The 16,861-nt window shown below is 35.0% G+C and overlaps 2 protein-coding genes across 2 annotated transcripts in view; one reads left to right on the plus strand and one right to left on the minus strand.

Moving 5' to 3' along the window:
- Positions 1-11,333, minus strand: part of LOC135084186 (plastin-3) — a 65,470-nt gene extending 54,137 nt beyond the window's left edge. The window contains exon 1 of the mRNA XM_063978927.1: positions 10,985-11,333. Coding sequence (XP_063834997.1) covers positions 10,985-11,047 — 63 coding nt within the window. The 5' untranslated portion in view covers positions 11,048-11,333. The remainder of the gene's footprint in view (positions 1-10,984) is intronic.
- Positions 11,334-14,265: 2,932 nt separating this feature from the next.
- On the plus strand, positions 14,266-15,037 carry LOC135084183 (protein lethal(2)essential for life-like). The gene has a single exon (XM_063978924.1). The coding sequence runs from the start codon at positions 14,414-14,416 to the stop codon at positions 14,945-14,947; it is 534 nt and encodes a 177-aa protein (XP_063834994.1). The 5' UTR covers positions 14,266-14,413; the 3' UTR covers positions 14,948-15,037.
- The last annotated feature ends 1,824 nt before the right edge of the window (positions 15,038-16,861 follow it).

Genomic DNA, 16,861 nt, shown 5'->3' on the forward strand with positions numbered 1-16,861 from the left:
TATAAATAATGTTAGTTTTAGAAAAAGTAAACATATCAATCATTATTCGTGTGATTGGTGTCAGGTAAATCGTCCGTTTTATTTACACAATGGTTTTTGAAACAAATTAGTTCTACACCTCTATTCTTTAAAACTCGGCCACTATGGTACAGTCAGCGTCAAATAGTTTGTGACACCCAAAGTGACTAAAAAGATGACAACACAACCTTATTCCAATGAGGGCTATCGTTTTTATACTTAACAGTTGGCACCCCTGGCGATTGACAGGACCTTACTCTACAGTGGCGCCATCTTGATGAGTGCAAATACGATAGTCCTCCTACCACTTTCGCGCTCACCAGTTGGTGCCACTGTCTTCGCTACTAGCAAGTGACAGGACCTTACTCTACAGTGGCGCTAACTGGTGAGCGCTAAAACGATAGCCCTCATTGTAACAAAGACGTGTTGCGAACTTTTTGGCTACCTTCTTAGGTGTCACGAACTATTTGACGCTGACTGTACTAATGTAACCAATTAGGTTGTCAGCTAAATGTACAGAACACGCTTTATATTTTGATAGAAACGCTGGTTACATTAGTGGACCCTCTGTCAAAGGTGTATACTGAATTAATTAAATTAAAGCTCAAATCAGGGCTTGTATCTAAATATGGTAAGGTATAAAGCTCATGAGTGGCAAATCTAATTGAAAATCTCCTTAACAGTCCCATTAAGTTTGTAATCTGTCAGTTAGCTAATTCATTTTAATGATAGGCGAAGATTTAAGACATTTGAATTATGACTACAGAGATACTGGAATTCGTTGCCTGCTGCTGTCTTTTCCGAAGACTATAATCCAGGCCTTTTCAAGGCGAGAGTGAATAGGCACTAACAGGGCAGATATGTACCATCCTAGACTGCATCCCACTTAACATCAGGTGCGATTGTGGTCAAATACCTGCCTTGTTATGCATAAATAAAATTTTTGAGGGATTATGAGGGCAAGCTCTCTTTCCACCAAAAGACGCAGTTCAATCTAATTTTGTAGCTCTACTTTTTTCTCTAATACTATTTCTACTTCAAATCAGTATGTCAAACAGAGTGGACTCATAAAACCGTGTGCACATTAGTTCGAACCTGCTGAACAAACATTCGCTTAGAAACGACACGGACGAACGGTCAGGCGATTAGATGCGAAAGTTATTGTGACATTTGCATCGAGTTAGTTGAACTAAAAACAATGTTGGTTTGTGCGTGTCTCTGACAAATTATGATGATAGGTCTTGCTATTATTCGCGAGAGCTAGTGAATGTGAAATCCATTCGTGGATATTATAGGATAGGACAATAAATAACAAGAGTTAATGGAGCCAAAGTCATTTATTAATAGAATTTAAGATAGCGGAACCACTGCTATTTGGGCGATTCTCTGTAAGCTCGTAATCGGCTGTCCCGGCCGATTTTTTCAAAAAGCAATTGAAATATTTAAAAAAAACACACTCGTAATGAAACTTTAACCCCAAAACTTTACGGGCCCTTTGTTTTTAGAACCATAACTATTTTTAGTTTTTTTCTAGACTCGATTGAAGCCCGAAAAATACAGTCCCCTGGCTGTCCCCATCACTGTTTTTCATCCTAGAAATGAGATTTACGAAGAAGATATTGAAACTACATACATCTGGCAGCTCATAGCATAAAGAATAATAATGAAATTATATTATTTTCGTAAAACAAGCTCTCATTACCAATTTTATTTATTTAGTAAACTCCTGTAAACTTTGTCCCCAGAATTTTAATACAGTCCCCTGCCAAAAATTTAAATTCATAATATAAAAAAACTATAATAGCTACGATGTTTTTTTTGAGTGAAATGAAATGCAATTGCTATAAAATAGGCAACCTTGCCGAATGCGGCGTTGAGATGCCTATTTTTTTAGTGTCAGAGCGTCATTTGTGAGGTGAACACGCGCTTGAATCGCTACCACACACAGTCCTCTGGTAAGTCATAATATGCATGTTAATTACTTAATAATCTCTAAATAAAGTATAAATTGATATAATATTTACGTCTCAATTGATCGGTAGATTCTTAAAACACTATTTAACATCATTTTCGTAAATATTGTGAAATCTAGCCGAAATACACAGTCCCCTGGCAACAGTCCTCTGCCTGAAATTGCACAAATATGTGCATCAGGTCGCTAGTATTTATTCCTGGTCCATCCTCGGCTTTCCAAATAAATATAAAACACTAACAATGAGGCAGCAAGGTTCTGGAGTAGAGGCCATGTACCGGAAAACGCAGCAAGAGACAAGCGACACCGAGCCACCTTGTGGGTGGACCGACGACCTCATAAAGGTAGCAGGAAGGCGTTGGATGCAGGCCGCTCTACCAACTGTGCGATGTGGAAGTCATTGGGGGAGGGCGGGAGGCCTATGTTCAGCAGTGGACGTCCAGTGCTGAAATGATGTTGATGACTAACAATGAAAAGTGTCAGCTGCTTTTGCAACAGTGGTTCTTGTGAGCATTATAACGGAAAATCTTTAATCTACTGAACCTGAATTGACCACAAATTCCCCTCAAAGATTTGATGATGAAATAGCAGGAACGGGTGGTACTCGGAATTCAGTGCCTCAGAGGTTAAGGTTAATTTTTGATATGAATGTTTATTAAGGAAAGTTGTTATTTCTGTTAATTTTTTATAAAGACATTTTGTTTACTATTGATTTGCTATAAAATAATAAATAATTGATCAATTTAAAATGACTTTTTCTTAAAGTATAACAGTCCTCTGTCTCAATTAACAGTCCCCTGTCATGATTTCTTGGAAAATCGCTAATAACTCGGAAAATATTAATAATTTCAGTGGGACTCCTTATCTAACTAAAATAATAGTCAATTTTCTTTGAAATGGATCACGGTTTTTTGGAAAATGTTAAAAATAATTGCCAGGACAGCATTTGTATGGGACCTGTACGAGCTTACAGAGAAATGCCCATTTATTAATAAAACAAAAAAAAATATCAGTCCACACCAAACCAGTTTAAAATTTTGTATCATCGTAGGTCAAATAAATTTGGATACTAGAAACACAAATGATCTTCTGACTTATAATTGTAATGTCTTTCGTTTGTACTTCAATTTTGCATCCAATGGGAGGGAGAGAGACGAGAGCCATCAGTCATCCCTCGATGTGGAATACGACTCTAATTTACACATGTAATGTAATTAATTATTGTAGAGGCAGACATAGCCTTCATCGAAAATACGCAATAAAAAGATAAGCACCAGTGCATGACAGAAAACCCAGACAAAATAAAACAAAGAAGCACGCTAATCCGCATAACGGCACTATCAATGGCTCGACATCAAAAGTATTAGAAATAATAATTCCAATGACACGCGACGTCCAAGCCCAAGATTCGATCTCAATATGGTCACGGCTCCAAATGCGACCACATAAAACGAATTTACCGTTACCAACATGCCAACGTGCAATGCAATAACCAACATGGTTAGCTAAATCAGTCGCGATTAGCTATTTGTAGCCAAACATTGCACGGCGCGCGCGCACCATTTCCGCCATGTTGGAATTGCAAAGGACCTTTGAAGGCATCTCCGGCAGACAATTATGGCGTTTCTATTGTTAGCAACAAGGAGGATATTAGCTTGCCGAGCTCTAGTTGAGTTTGAGGTAAATAAACGCCACAAGAAATATTTCCTTGTACGTAGTTCCTGGGAGAGCTCAGGCGATGCAAGAATAAATAAGTTGGCATTAACTGTTTTGACGTTTGTAATATTTATTATTGATTCAATAACAAATTGAACAAGTATTGACTGAAGGAGAACTCTATTTGATGCTTGTCTCAACTCAAAATGCTTGTTTGATTTAAGTATCTCTGGAAGTGCTGATCGTTTCAGTGCTCTCCATAACTGTGTGTATACTTCACATACACATTACTCGAACTATCTCATAAACTTATCTTCGGTTCAAGTTCCCTTACCTTTCATTTCAATGCGCAATGACTCACCGAGCTGACCTACGTGTGTATGTTAATCTTGAAAGAACTTTACTACTTTCTCTTAGAGAACAAATTCGGATGAGAGCTTCTCGAATTCTTGGTTGACCGTGCCAAAGTGAACACGCCTACAAAGTATCGCTCGCGTGTTGAAACGAACTCTTCGGATCTTATGAGCGCCTGGTACTTCTGACACCACTGAAGGATCAATATCGGTTTGTTTCTTCGAATTACTTCAATAAATTTACATATTTTACTATAGATTTAAAACGAGTATTTTCCACGAAAGGCAACCGAATGTTCAGTTATAAATTTTTTTAAAGCATGTTTTATAACGCAGCAGAAAATTGAATTACATGTAAGTTCACGTGTCCGCATCCAAGTAGAAATGTCCACATGGCGAGTACGAAGTATTGATTTTTCAACCCCTTCTTCTAACCCTATGAATGGCAAAACTGACACCAAACCGGTTGTGACCATGACGCAAATTATGTAGAGGCGAGTTTAAAATATGACTCATTGCCAACATGTGGACTACTAACTGTGTAGTTAGTTACTCATTGGTACCTGGAAACAATGAGGGAATGGCCCGTGACGTATTTAAAAATTACTATTAAAAAAAATCGATTGATTTCTCTAAAAATAGTGAATAATAAAATTATGGCATGAGGTATATGACCGCATGTTTATGACACATAATCATATTTTATTCACAATTCAATGCCGACTCCAATAAATAAAGCATCTAATCATTTGATAGCCAAATAATTTTATCGGACGCTGATAAAGTGATTATAAATCGCTGAATTTCTGAGAACAAAACGTACTAAACTGTTTTTTTCGAAGATGTTGTTCACCTAACAAAGTTTCACTCTTCAAAGCGGTTTCAACTAATTGGAAATCATAATTAGCACTGTTCGACATGATGTGCACGCAAATGAAAGATGCTATAAATTATTTTACCCAGGACCATTACACTATCAGGCATTTCACAGATGCAGTCCGATTAACAGATAGATAACCAGTCGTTAAACTTATCTTTCCTAAGAATGTGAAAGGGGAAAATTTTGTTTTAATAAAGGTGGTTTCAAATTCAATCTAGAAAGGGCTATCCGATGTATTCTCTACAAACTCATCTGAAGTTTTGGATCCATCCATTTCTGACAATATAAGAGAGAAATCGGCACTAGTGTACATACAGGCATATCCGAAAATTCGGGAATGGCTACCAGACGCTTCAAACTCGATTCCAGCTTGATTTAAATTCTTTCTTGAGCATGTTTCGTTCGGAATAAACTGGCTCAAAAATATTTCCTCTCCTCTCCATAATCCTTTCTAATGTTCATTCATAGTCTGGAGGAAGAACAACGAACAATTAACAAGCAATAAGCAACAATCTTAACCATGTAATACGAATTTTAGGTTAAAAACGTTATCTCAAACACTTCCGAGAATTTACTGTGAAATGTCATTATTCTAATAGTGACATACATTATGATAAAGTAATTGAATTCTTATCTACAACTATTATTTATTGTGTCGTCCGTCATTTTAACATCAGGTTCCTGTAATACTTATGGGGACTGTGTATTGTTTTCCCCATGATGTTTCAAAACAGTTTGCGGAAACAACAGCTGATTCATGGTTCGTAAACAAGCATAAAAATTTTGTTTCTCTTGTGTAATAAGCCTTTGAAAATGATTCATACCTCAAAACCGCAGGACTGTAGAACTATTGCTTATTCAGTGATTTACTTAACAATTTCGCCGATGCCATTCGAATACGGAATTTAATTTTGTCACTGGAAAGTTGGCACTTCCCAAATTGCGCAACTTTCAATTCAATATTCCGAATTGGTTTCTTACATGAAAATCGAAATTATTTTAGCATTCACTGGAAATAAACGTTCAAGTGTCAAGTAGGTATCACAACGAGCTTAAAACTTACGAACCTTGGAAAAGTCAGCTTGTTCAATAATTCAACAATACCACAAGGTTTTGAAGAAAAGGTTGCTGCGGAAAGCAAAATTATATTTCCGACTTATTTAAAAAAATATCTACTTCAACGAAGACGATGATACTCGTCTGGCCTAACAAATGTCCATTTAGATACATTATTTTGATAGGACCGTGGGCGTCAGTATTATACGTTGTAGATAGTGAACTTGCTAATGATAATATTATGCTTTTAGAACAACGGCACATCATTATAGCAATGTAACGTTATGCGTCGCTTTTTACCAGTGATCCACTGCGCCGGTCGTTACCACTGAACTATACCGCCCAATGTACCAAGAGCTGCCAGAGTTCAAGTTCATAACGTATTTCGAAGAGCTAGAGTGAAGGTTGGAGGTCTGAGTAAAGTGGTTTCGTTTCTATTTAATTTTTTTCTCGAGCAAAGATTTCATGCAATGCTAGAAGTAGCCAGAAAATCTGGAAAATAATTTATCAACAATACAGTTCGAAGAAATAGATTTTTAAATAAAACTTTGCCATAAAATCACCTTGCCATAATGTTATAAGGTTAAACCGTGCAAGACTGCATTTATATGGTAATGTATTCACATGGTTACGTCTCAGAACATCGGTACATGATTGCGTTGATGATGCAGTAGCCGTCATCGCAATGAATAGCGGTCCTATGGGGCCGTCCATATATTACGTCATTCTAAATTAGGGGGGGGGGGTTTGGTTTGCGAATGACGGTAAATGATAGATAGGGGGGAGGGGGTGTTTCGAAATTGACGTCATTCTTATTTATTTATTTATTGTTCACGTACAATAAGATTATTTCTAAAAAGAAATTTCTTCCAGCACACCTAGTAAGTGAGGCTGCAAATGTGAGAGGCGGCTAAGGCGCGTACAATACTAAAATAACTCATAATAAACATACATAATGCAACATAGATGTACACAAATACAGTAATAACTACAGATAAAATACTCTAACAATAATATTACATAATAATATACACATTGCATGTTTTAATCATATAATACCCTATTTTTCTCAAATCTGCAATGTTTTAATTTTGTTAAATTGGTAATGACGTCAATTTTGGAAGAAGGGGGGGGGGGGGGTCCATTAAGGAATGACGATAGGATGATTGTAGGGGGGGGGGTCTAAAATCTGAAAAAATCGATGACGTAATTTATGGACGGCCCCTATCAGGACTGTGGTTTAATGAGAACATTGATAATTTTAACGACTTAACCATCCAAGCCCTTACAATCTATTGCTAGATAGATATACACGTAGGAGCAAAAGAAACGCATTTAAATACAGCCATATAAGACCTTAATACGTAGTAATAAGAGTCCGCAAGGAGCATTCTTAGGACCACATTCTTTCCTCAAGGTCGATGCACATCGAACTACGCATAATGTCGAGTTTGTGCAAATAAATAGCAGTAATTATAAAAGCGGCAATTAAATAATTGTACTTTACTAAGGCTAAAGGGCTTCTGGGTTGGGAAATGCGGTGACCTCAGATCATAGACTATGATCTGAGGCGGTGACAATGTCCTTTGAACAGCTAGTACTAACAACAGAGGGTTATTTTTGTTGCTAATTAAAATAAAACAACGTCCTGTTTCTACTTTACATAGATTTAACAGTGATTATATTTGACAGAGATTCAGTAAGTTTCAAGAACTTTTTTGACTTTAATTTTACGTCTAAATAAAATACGCGGTAATTATAATGACACAACTGATGGCAAACTACTTAATTCTTTAACTCCACTGTCATTTATTTGGATTACAAGTTGATTAATATTCAAAAATACTGTATGATATTTAAAACATGTTCAAGGGAGTGAGTCATACACCGGAACAACGCGCGACCTAAGAAGGCTGCCACCTCGGTGACCGCATTCTTATGCACTCGAGTGATTACCATTAAAATTTTAAGGCCTCGGCATGTCAATCTTCCTTTTGACCTAAATCTCTACCTTATAAAGATTACTTACTAGCTGCTGTGCGTGCGACTTCGTACGCGTGAAAATAGTTTGAACTTTGAATCATATTTCCCGTTTGTGCAACATTTTTCTTTACTGCTTTGCCCTTATATTGTCTGTAGGGTGATGTTATAATAGCCTAAAGCCTTCTTCGATAAATGATCTATCTAAAACACGAATATTTTTTCAAATCGGACCAGTGGGTAGGTAGTTCCTGAGATTAGACTGGTACAAAAATATTACAAAATTAATTATACTACTGCACAGGAGTGTTACAGAATGATGGCACACTTGATTAATTATTATACATTTTCATCAATTAAGTAAGTTCTTTTTGCCGATGCAATAATACCGAAAAACGACTTTTGGTAGACATTAGGGTTTTTTTCTGCTCTTGAGCTTAAAAGCATATTAAACAGATGTAAAGTTAAACTAACGTACTGCTGACAGGTATATTGCGATCTTTGTTTACATTGCCTGCCTGCATTTCTTCACGTCTTGAACATAAACTTTGGGTTACTTAGAAATTATTTGAAGGTGAACTTATAAGCATATTATTCAGCAAGTTTAAGTCGCATTTTAAGAGGCCAAAAATTTTGTATTTAGTTAATTACTATTTATTTAAATGCCGTGAAATCTTGATGATGTTTGAAGAATAATGGAATTTTGTTTGAGTTTTTGCATTACGTAAAACACAATTTGATTAGCAAAACAATTAACCGAACTGAACTTGAACCAAATGAGTGTATCATATCAATTATTGTGCCTAAAAATAGCCTTCTTTGCATCTCACTGATAAATGGGTGAATAAGTTATAATAAAACAATTTCAATTAAATTATAAAAAGTATCTTTTAAACTTGCAAAAACATACATAATTAACAATAGTAGTACTTGCCTATCAGTCTTAAATGCAATAGACACCACCTATCCCTCCATGTCATAAAGTCTAAACTTATTTCACCCGTGCATGAGTTGCTTGTTCTTGGTTGTCATCCAATGATTAATATCATTGTTGTCATCTGTCTTCTATTTTATAGAGCTTAGATATAGAGTTTATAAACTGTATAAAAATATGTTCAAGTTTCACGTAGGTAGGTAAATGATGTTGATTGATGTTTCTGAACTGGCATCCGCAGAATACCAGTGGTCGTGACGTGCTCTCTGCCGTCACGGCTTATACTGAGCAGATGCCATTTTGGTGCGTGTACTCTGTTTTTAGTGTTTAAGTTGTTATTTATTTGTAACGCTTTTAATACTCGCATCAAATAAATACTTTCTTTCTTTCTTTCTTTCAATTTATCAATTTCAAAAATATATTTCTAGTTAAAAGTTGTAATAAAGTTGTGTTTCATGACACATCACACATTATGACTCAAAATCCAAGCATGTAAAGAATAAAATAATAATTCATAGAAAAATAACATTCAACATTCCTCTATGTAGTTGTAGATGATTCATACACATATTTCATACAAAAATTTAATGGGTTTTACGTCTAACATTTGACATGAAAAGACACTTCGAAATCGTTCGGATTACTTAATATTCTAATACTAAATTGATCATTCCGTTGCCATACCTAAGCCATGTCAAGGCAACTGATGTTGAACTTGCATAGAATACTAATACGATTGTTGCAAAATAGCTAGCCTGGAGTTTAATTAAAATATTGAATATGTACTTCAGTTTTATTCGTAACTTCTTGACATTCCTTTTGAATCTGATAGTTTGGTAAAATGGATCTCAACTTATTATTTTCTTCGATTACCGAAATTATAATGAAATAGGAGCTAATTAATTAAATCGGCTATTAATAAACATTATGTAATTATGAATAATGATAATTTTATGGCAATAAATGTAATAAACAAATATGTTATTTAGTATGAACTGATAATGCATATCAATTTCCTTTGTGCTGTCTCTCAAACTACCTATATCCTTAAACCTTTGCTTTGTAACATAATTAATTTTTTATTTCAAATAATTTAATGGGTTTATAACACTACCTACAGATTCAATTAATTCTTGCCTTACTTTTGGTCTCGAGGAACATACTTCAAAGAACATTTTTGCCAAATAGAGAATCTCTTAATTTTTTTAAGTTGGTTAAAAAATTCCATCTCCAGGCTTTCAGTTAGCTGGTTTTTTGTCTTCATAACTTTCATAAGTTGCCTGTAGAATACGAATGGGGTTAAATATCAATTAAAATGTACAAATTAAAGATTTTTGTACGATTAACACAAGAACCAAATTATGCTCTTTCGGTGATAACTCGTGGCGTGGCCAGTATGATGTCAGTTTTAGCTCACCTAAGTAAACAACGCTATTGACAAAGTGTACATGTGTTCATGACGTATACATCATAGGCCTTGGTACAGATAATTTCACTACTTTTGTTTAGTTCGTACAAATGGTTTTCCTAAGTAGTTTTAGACACAAATTGCTACTAAATGAGCTCTTAGTTTAATGGTCTTTACAGCACTAAATGATTTTTCTTTTGTTTTTGACAATAAATTACCTATTTGTTAGAAGAGATTCACTACACAATTTTTTTTTTGTTTTATTCTTCATTATAAGGTGCCAGTGACATTTTTATTAAAATAAAATAAATTATGGCTACATTATGGGGTAAGTACCGACTTACTTAGCTACTGTAATTACTAATAAAATTTAATGATTTCGTGATTAGCAGAGTCAAAGATACGCGACTTCGCAAACACATTGATAATAAAGAATCTTATCATTTGATAACAGCTTCGATATAATGTAGTAGATCGACAGGATGAATTAAAATGATCAGAAATGTACCTACAATACTTAATTTTGTTTCGTAAAGCACGTACAGGTTACCTAGTAGTAGCCCCCAAGGCAGACCACACGCGGTCTCTCACAGAGACATGCTACTTACGCAAATACTATGTCAGCAAACCTGCATTTACAAAGTAAGGAGTCGGCAACGTGAGGTCACGTCCCGAATTCGTATCGATCAATTTGAATCTTACAAGACCGGTAGTTATATGTAAATACCTGTGAAAACTGCTCCCTGATCTCGGCCCTTTCCTCGTCAGTCAATTTTGAATTGTCTGCCATCGTCACACAGGTAAAATCACAAAAACAAAGATCACAACATCGACGGTAAAACGGCAATGTTTTGATCAAATCTTGTCCTGTAACACTGTTCACTTAAAACACTTTTCTAATGTTCGTATAAAAATAAAGAGGAATACAAAATCACAGCACAATAACTCTATCGTTACCGTTTGACTTAAAAATACGAAGTTTGTGAGGGAACAATGCAAAACACTACGATTTACGAAAGCCGACCGCGACCAATGAACGGTAAACTTTGCTCAAGCAAGAAGCTGCCGCGCCGCCCGCAGTCAGTCGCGACAATTGGTGTTGCCATAATATTATAATCATAATTTAAATGATTTTTACATTTTATAATTTATTGATCATTTATTTGCATTTCTAGTAATCTTAGTTGTTTAAATAACACAAATTAGATTTAAACAAATAAAGGACAAAATAAAGCAGTTCAAATTAATTATGATAACAATATTTTTGTCATAAGGCAACATTGTTATCACAAAGGTTCTATTTTTCAAATATAGATGGCGTTCTTAGCTACTTTTCAAACTATTTAGTACATGAAAGAATCACTAGATGTCAGAGTATATTTTAATTACAACGTAGTATTCTTACCTCCCGCTAGATGGCACAATTTAAGACTATTAAACTTAATATTGCTACTCCCCGCTAGATGGCACAAAATACAACTACTAAACGTAATATTGCTACTCCCCGCTAGATGGCTCTAAAATAATTATTCTAGAATGTTCTGGCTATGGTTTCTGAAGCGCCTTTTATTCTAGATCTTTCATTCAGGGACTCTTAGAATATGGGCCGCATTTGTCACAAAAGATTTATTAGCAATGTGTATGAATCCGCGGGTACTTCTTATCAAAAGTATTGAACATTACACTGCGTTACACGATTTTGGTACCCATTAAACTGATAGCTGGAATGAATAGGTAAATAGTCATAGATAAAAAGTTCCAAACATATGTGGTATCCATCACGTCTAGTTCTCGAGGTACAAGTTAATCATTATTTTAACTACCCTCACTTTAGGCGTATAAGAACAGTTGAGGTTTTCGATGATATTATACTTTTTTATTGTTTTATTTCATATAAAATCGTTTCGATTCTCGATATCTCTGAGCATATTTATTTGAAAATCCAACATGACTACTGAAGTAAGTGGCCGTCGCAACTGCAAAAATGCACCAAATAAGTTTTGTTTGTGGTAAACACCACTCCACATAAAACTTGGTCTGATGAAAGAAAATTTTAAGGCTAAGAATAAAGAGGGAGATGGATTTATATACAGGGTGTTAGGTAAATGGGTATATGAGCCGACACTAGCCCATGTTAACATGGTCATATAAATGGTATGGTGAAGTCAGAAAATTGATATCTTCATTTTAATTATTTTAATTTTCATACAAATCGGATTTTCAAAATTTATTTTGTATAAAAATTAAAAAAATTAAAATGATGATATCAAATTTCTGACTTCACCATACCATTTATATGACCATGTTAACATGGGCTAGTGTCGGCTCATATACCCATTTACCTAACACCCTGTATATTTGAAGATGGTTTTTTCAAAGTTAAGTGACGCAAAACTCAAAGAAGGGACATTAATGAAACCACAAATACGCACATTGATGAAATACCTAAATTTTGATAAAAAGCTTACTTACAAGGAACTCGATTCCTGGTTATCACTGAAAGCAGTTGTAAAAGGGTGTTTAGGAAACCATAGAGCCGAAAATGCTAAACAGCTAGTTAACAACATGTTAAAAGCATACGAAAAGTTGGGTTGTAGAATGTGGTTAAAAATTCACTTTCTTCATTCCCACTTATCTTTCTTTCCATCTAATCTTGGTGCTGTCAGTGATGAGCAGGGTGAGAGAAGTTCCACCAAGATGTAAAGAAGCTTTAAGAACGATTTCAAGGCCGTTGGGACACAACTATGCTAGGCGATTACATCTGAAACGAGAAGATTTTTCATAACACAAAAGACAAAGTTAAAATTTAAATTAAATTAAAATAATTAATTTTTCTTATATTTGTTATACCTAATTGATAAAAAATAAAGTCAATTAATGTATAAAATCAGGTATATTTTATCAGATTTCTTTAAATTATGTTTGATTCTTTCAGTTTTAAGCATAATTTGGCACATCCTCGCGGAAAAATGAGACGTGATGGGAAGAAAATATCCATGTATTCTTACTAAACGATAGAAATGAAAAAGAAAACGCGACATTTCAAAGCGGGTACTTAATTTTTTTTTTCCATTTGTAACGCAGTGTTATATTTTGTGTATTTTCAAGATTATTACGAAATAATATAAATTAATATAAATAATTGCCATCACAAAACGTTCTTACAAAATTGCTTATTAAACTAAAGACTTATTCATAATAAGACAAACAACCTATTTCGAGCAGCGCCAAGTAGTAACGAGATAAAAACAGTGTAATACCTAGTTAAAATAGGTTTGATAAGCTGTTTGCATTATTAATAATAAGGATGTTTATTAAAGCCTAGATAGATAGTAAACGCAAGAAAGTAAGGCAGGGGACAATCTAACAGCTTCCTTTTTAAGATGGCATTGGATGACAATTAATACGATTTTTGCCTCTTATTAGACGAATGTATGAAGGAACTAGGAAGTCTATCCATTTAAGCTTTATTATTCATTAGTCTAAGGCTAAAGGACCGTATTAAAACTTTGAACCTAAATTAGTACCTATTAAGCGACTTCATCACAGAAATTCATAAAATAGTATCCCGATTGAGACCCTTTCTTTCCCATTGAGCATTTAAGATTTATTCTTGTAAAAACAAGAATGTGAAAAAAGCCTATCCAAGATTAGGTAAAGAAAACCATTGAGTTATAATGTACTACGTAGTAATATTACTTCAATGAAGAAAACAAAACTATTCTCCACCATTCACCATTATCACATTAGTGACAAATTAGAGAAAAGTTAATATCTCAATGAAATTATAACAAGTTCCCTGGAAAGATTAGCAATAACATGAATAAATAATAATAATATTTACGAACAACATTCAATTTCAATTATTGAACAAAACAACGCGTCATTACTAATATACACACATAGAAAGCGGCCCGCCAACTAAGCGCCCCTGGCATCTAGAAAGCTCCAGTAAATTCTTCCCGATTCTAGATGGCGCTACTGAGTTTAAAATACTCGATGCGCGCGCCGATCGTCATCAGTTGAAAAATACGAAGAGCGTGAGACGAACCAATTCAAACAGAAGGAATCTCAGGAGCGATCTCTGCATTTCTGCGATAATATTCAACTTGAAGTCTTTAATTCGTGAAGAAAGAAGTATCAAGAAGCTAAGAAGATGTCACTGCTTCCATTCCTTGTGGATTACGAGTTGGAACGCCCCCGCCGCTTGTTGGACCAGCACTTCGGTTTGGGGCTGACTCCGGATGACTTGCTCTCCGCCGCCGTCGGACCCCTGGTGAGCAGGGAGTACTACCGCCCGTGGCGCCACCTGGCCGCTGCAGCGCGAGACATGGGCTCCAGCATCAAGTCTGACAAGGATAAGTTCCAAGTGAACTTGGACGTGCAGCATTTCTCGCCGGAGGAGATCTCTGTGAAGACTGCGGACGGGTATATTGTGGTGGAAGGGAAGCATGAGGAGAAGAAGGATCAGCACGGGTACATTTCGCGGCAATTTACTCGTCGCTACGCGTTGCCGGAGGGTTGCACGGCAGAAACCGTGGAGTCTCGTCTGTCGTCTGATGGCGTTTTGACCGTGACTGCCCCGAGGACGGTGCCGCCTGCTGTCCAGGGAGAGCGCAAGGTGCCCATCGCCCAAACCGGACCGGTTCGCAAGGAGATCAAGGACCAGGCAAACGGCGACAAGGCTTAGGATACCTACCTTCAGTCATTCCTAATGGTTACCCGTTTTTCTTTGTAAGACTGATTTGATTTAAGTTTGAATAAATAAGTTCATAAATTATTTCGGACTTTCTTTTATTACATTTCAATAAATTGTCCTTTACATAGCTAATTAGTAGAAGGTATAGTAGGTAGGTAGGAAGGATAGATAGGAGAATACGAATAGAACACACTTCAGTCACAAAATATATTTACACAACTACACATCCTACCTACACTGATACAGTTATACACACTTATGACACAGTATACAGTGTGAGTCACGTTAAAGTGTCCATATGAAAATAGATGAAACTAGACCTATTTTTATCGACAAAAAAGTGGTCAAAAAATTTTTGAGATTTTTTTTTAATTTTTTATAGAATTTTTTTTCTTCCAATTACTTATTGTAAAGAAAACGTAATAACTTTTAAACTAAGCGGTATATCCTGATAAAATAAAAACAGTAATAATGCTAAATAACAGGCGATACTAAAAAAATACATAAAATACACAAAAAAGGCCAAGAAATAATAAAAAAGGATACTTTTTGAAAAAAATCTGCTTTTAAATTCGTGTTTTTTTGGTTATTTGATAAATTTCTCCAAAAAATGCCCCTATAACCAGTGGTTTTTATTACTTTGTATTATTATCTATCGTATTAGCTTCGTAAAACCAAAAATCGCATATCTCTATCCCTATCACAACGTTTGCAATGATCGTTTGAACTAAGCCTCTCCGGGCGCGCCATTCAACGCTTCGTTAACAACGAAACTGAAAATGGCTCTAGATTTGTAATTTTGATAAAGGCAAGTTAGATTTCAAATAAAAACAAAAAATTTCGAAGTAAAATAAGCATTTTAGTTAAAATTAAAATTGTCTCTACCTATAGCGGAGAATAATGTTGTGGCAGGCCTCTGTTCAAACGATCATAGCAAATGTTGTGATACCGATAGAGACATGCAATTTTTGGTTTTACAAAGATAATACGATAGAGAATAATAAAAAGTAATAAAAACCACCTGTTATAGGGGCATTTTTTGGAAAAAAATATCAAATAACCAAAAAAACACGAATTTTGAAGCAGATTTTTTTCAAAAAGTATCATTTTTTATTATTTCTTGGCCTTTTTTGTGTATTTTATGTATTTTTTTAGTATTGCCTGTTATTTAGCATTACAGTAGAACGCCGATTATCCGAATTAATTGGGACCGGGGTCGATTCGGATAATCGAAAATTCGGATAATCGGACATATACTGGTAATAGAGAAAAACGAACTGTTTTACATAGAACAAACTTTAATTAGTATCACAAACAGATATACATATTGTTACTTGGCGTTATTGTAGAACTGCTACAATAACGCTCAGTTGAAATATATCCGAATTCCAACAAAAAAATCAATAATTACTTGGTTTTAATTTTTTATATTACGCTTAGGACCGATTCGGATAATTGGCGATTCGGTTAATCGGCGTTCGGATAATCGGCGTTCTACTTACTGTTTTTATTTTATCAGGATATACCGCTTAGTTTAAAAGTTATTACGTTTTCTTTACAATAAGTAATTGGAAGAAAAAAAATTCTATAAAAAATAAAAAAAAAATCTCAAAAATTTTTTGACCACTTTTTTGTCGATAAAAATAGGTCTAGTTTCATCTATTTTCATATGTACACTTTAACGTGACTCACACTGTATATATGAGCTATATGACAAGAAAAGATAAGAATATAGGTAGTAGGTACCTACCTAGGTAGGTACAAGAAAGAAACTGTATAATTTAGGGGATCTTATCGCTATAAAGCAATCTCTTCATAGGTAGACTATTACTAACTACCTACCTTACTAAACACTCACAGGAGAGAAGACAAGCTGCAGGGTGGTCACTAGATTTTTAACCGACT

Source organism: Ostrinia nubilalis, chromosome 25, assembly GCF_963855985.1.
Source record: "Ostrinia nubilalis chromosome 25, ilOstNubi1.1, whole genome shotgun sequence".
Classification (NCBI taxonomy): domain Eukaryota; kingdom Metazoa; phylum Arthropoda; class Insecta; order Lepidoptera; family Crambidae; genus Ostrinia; species Ostrinia nubilalis.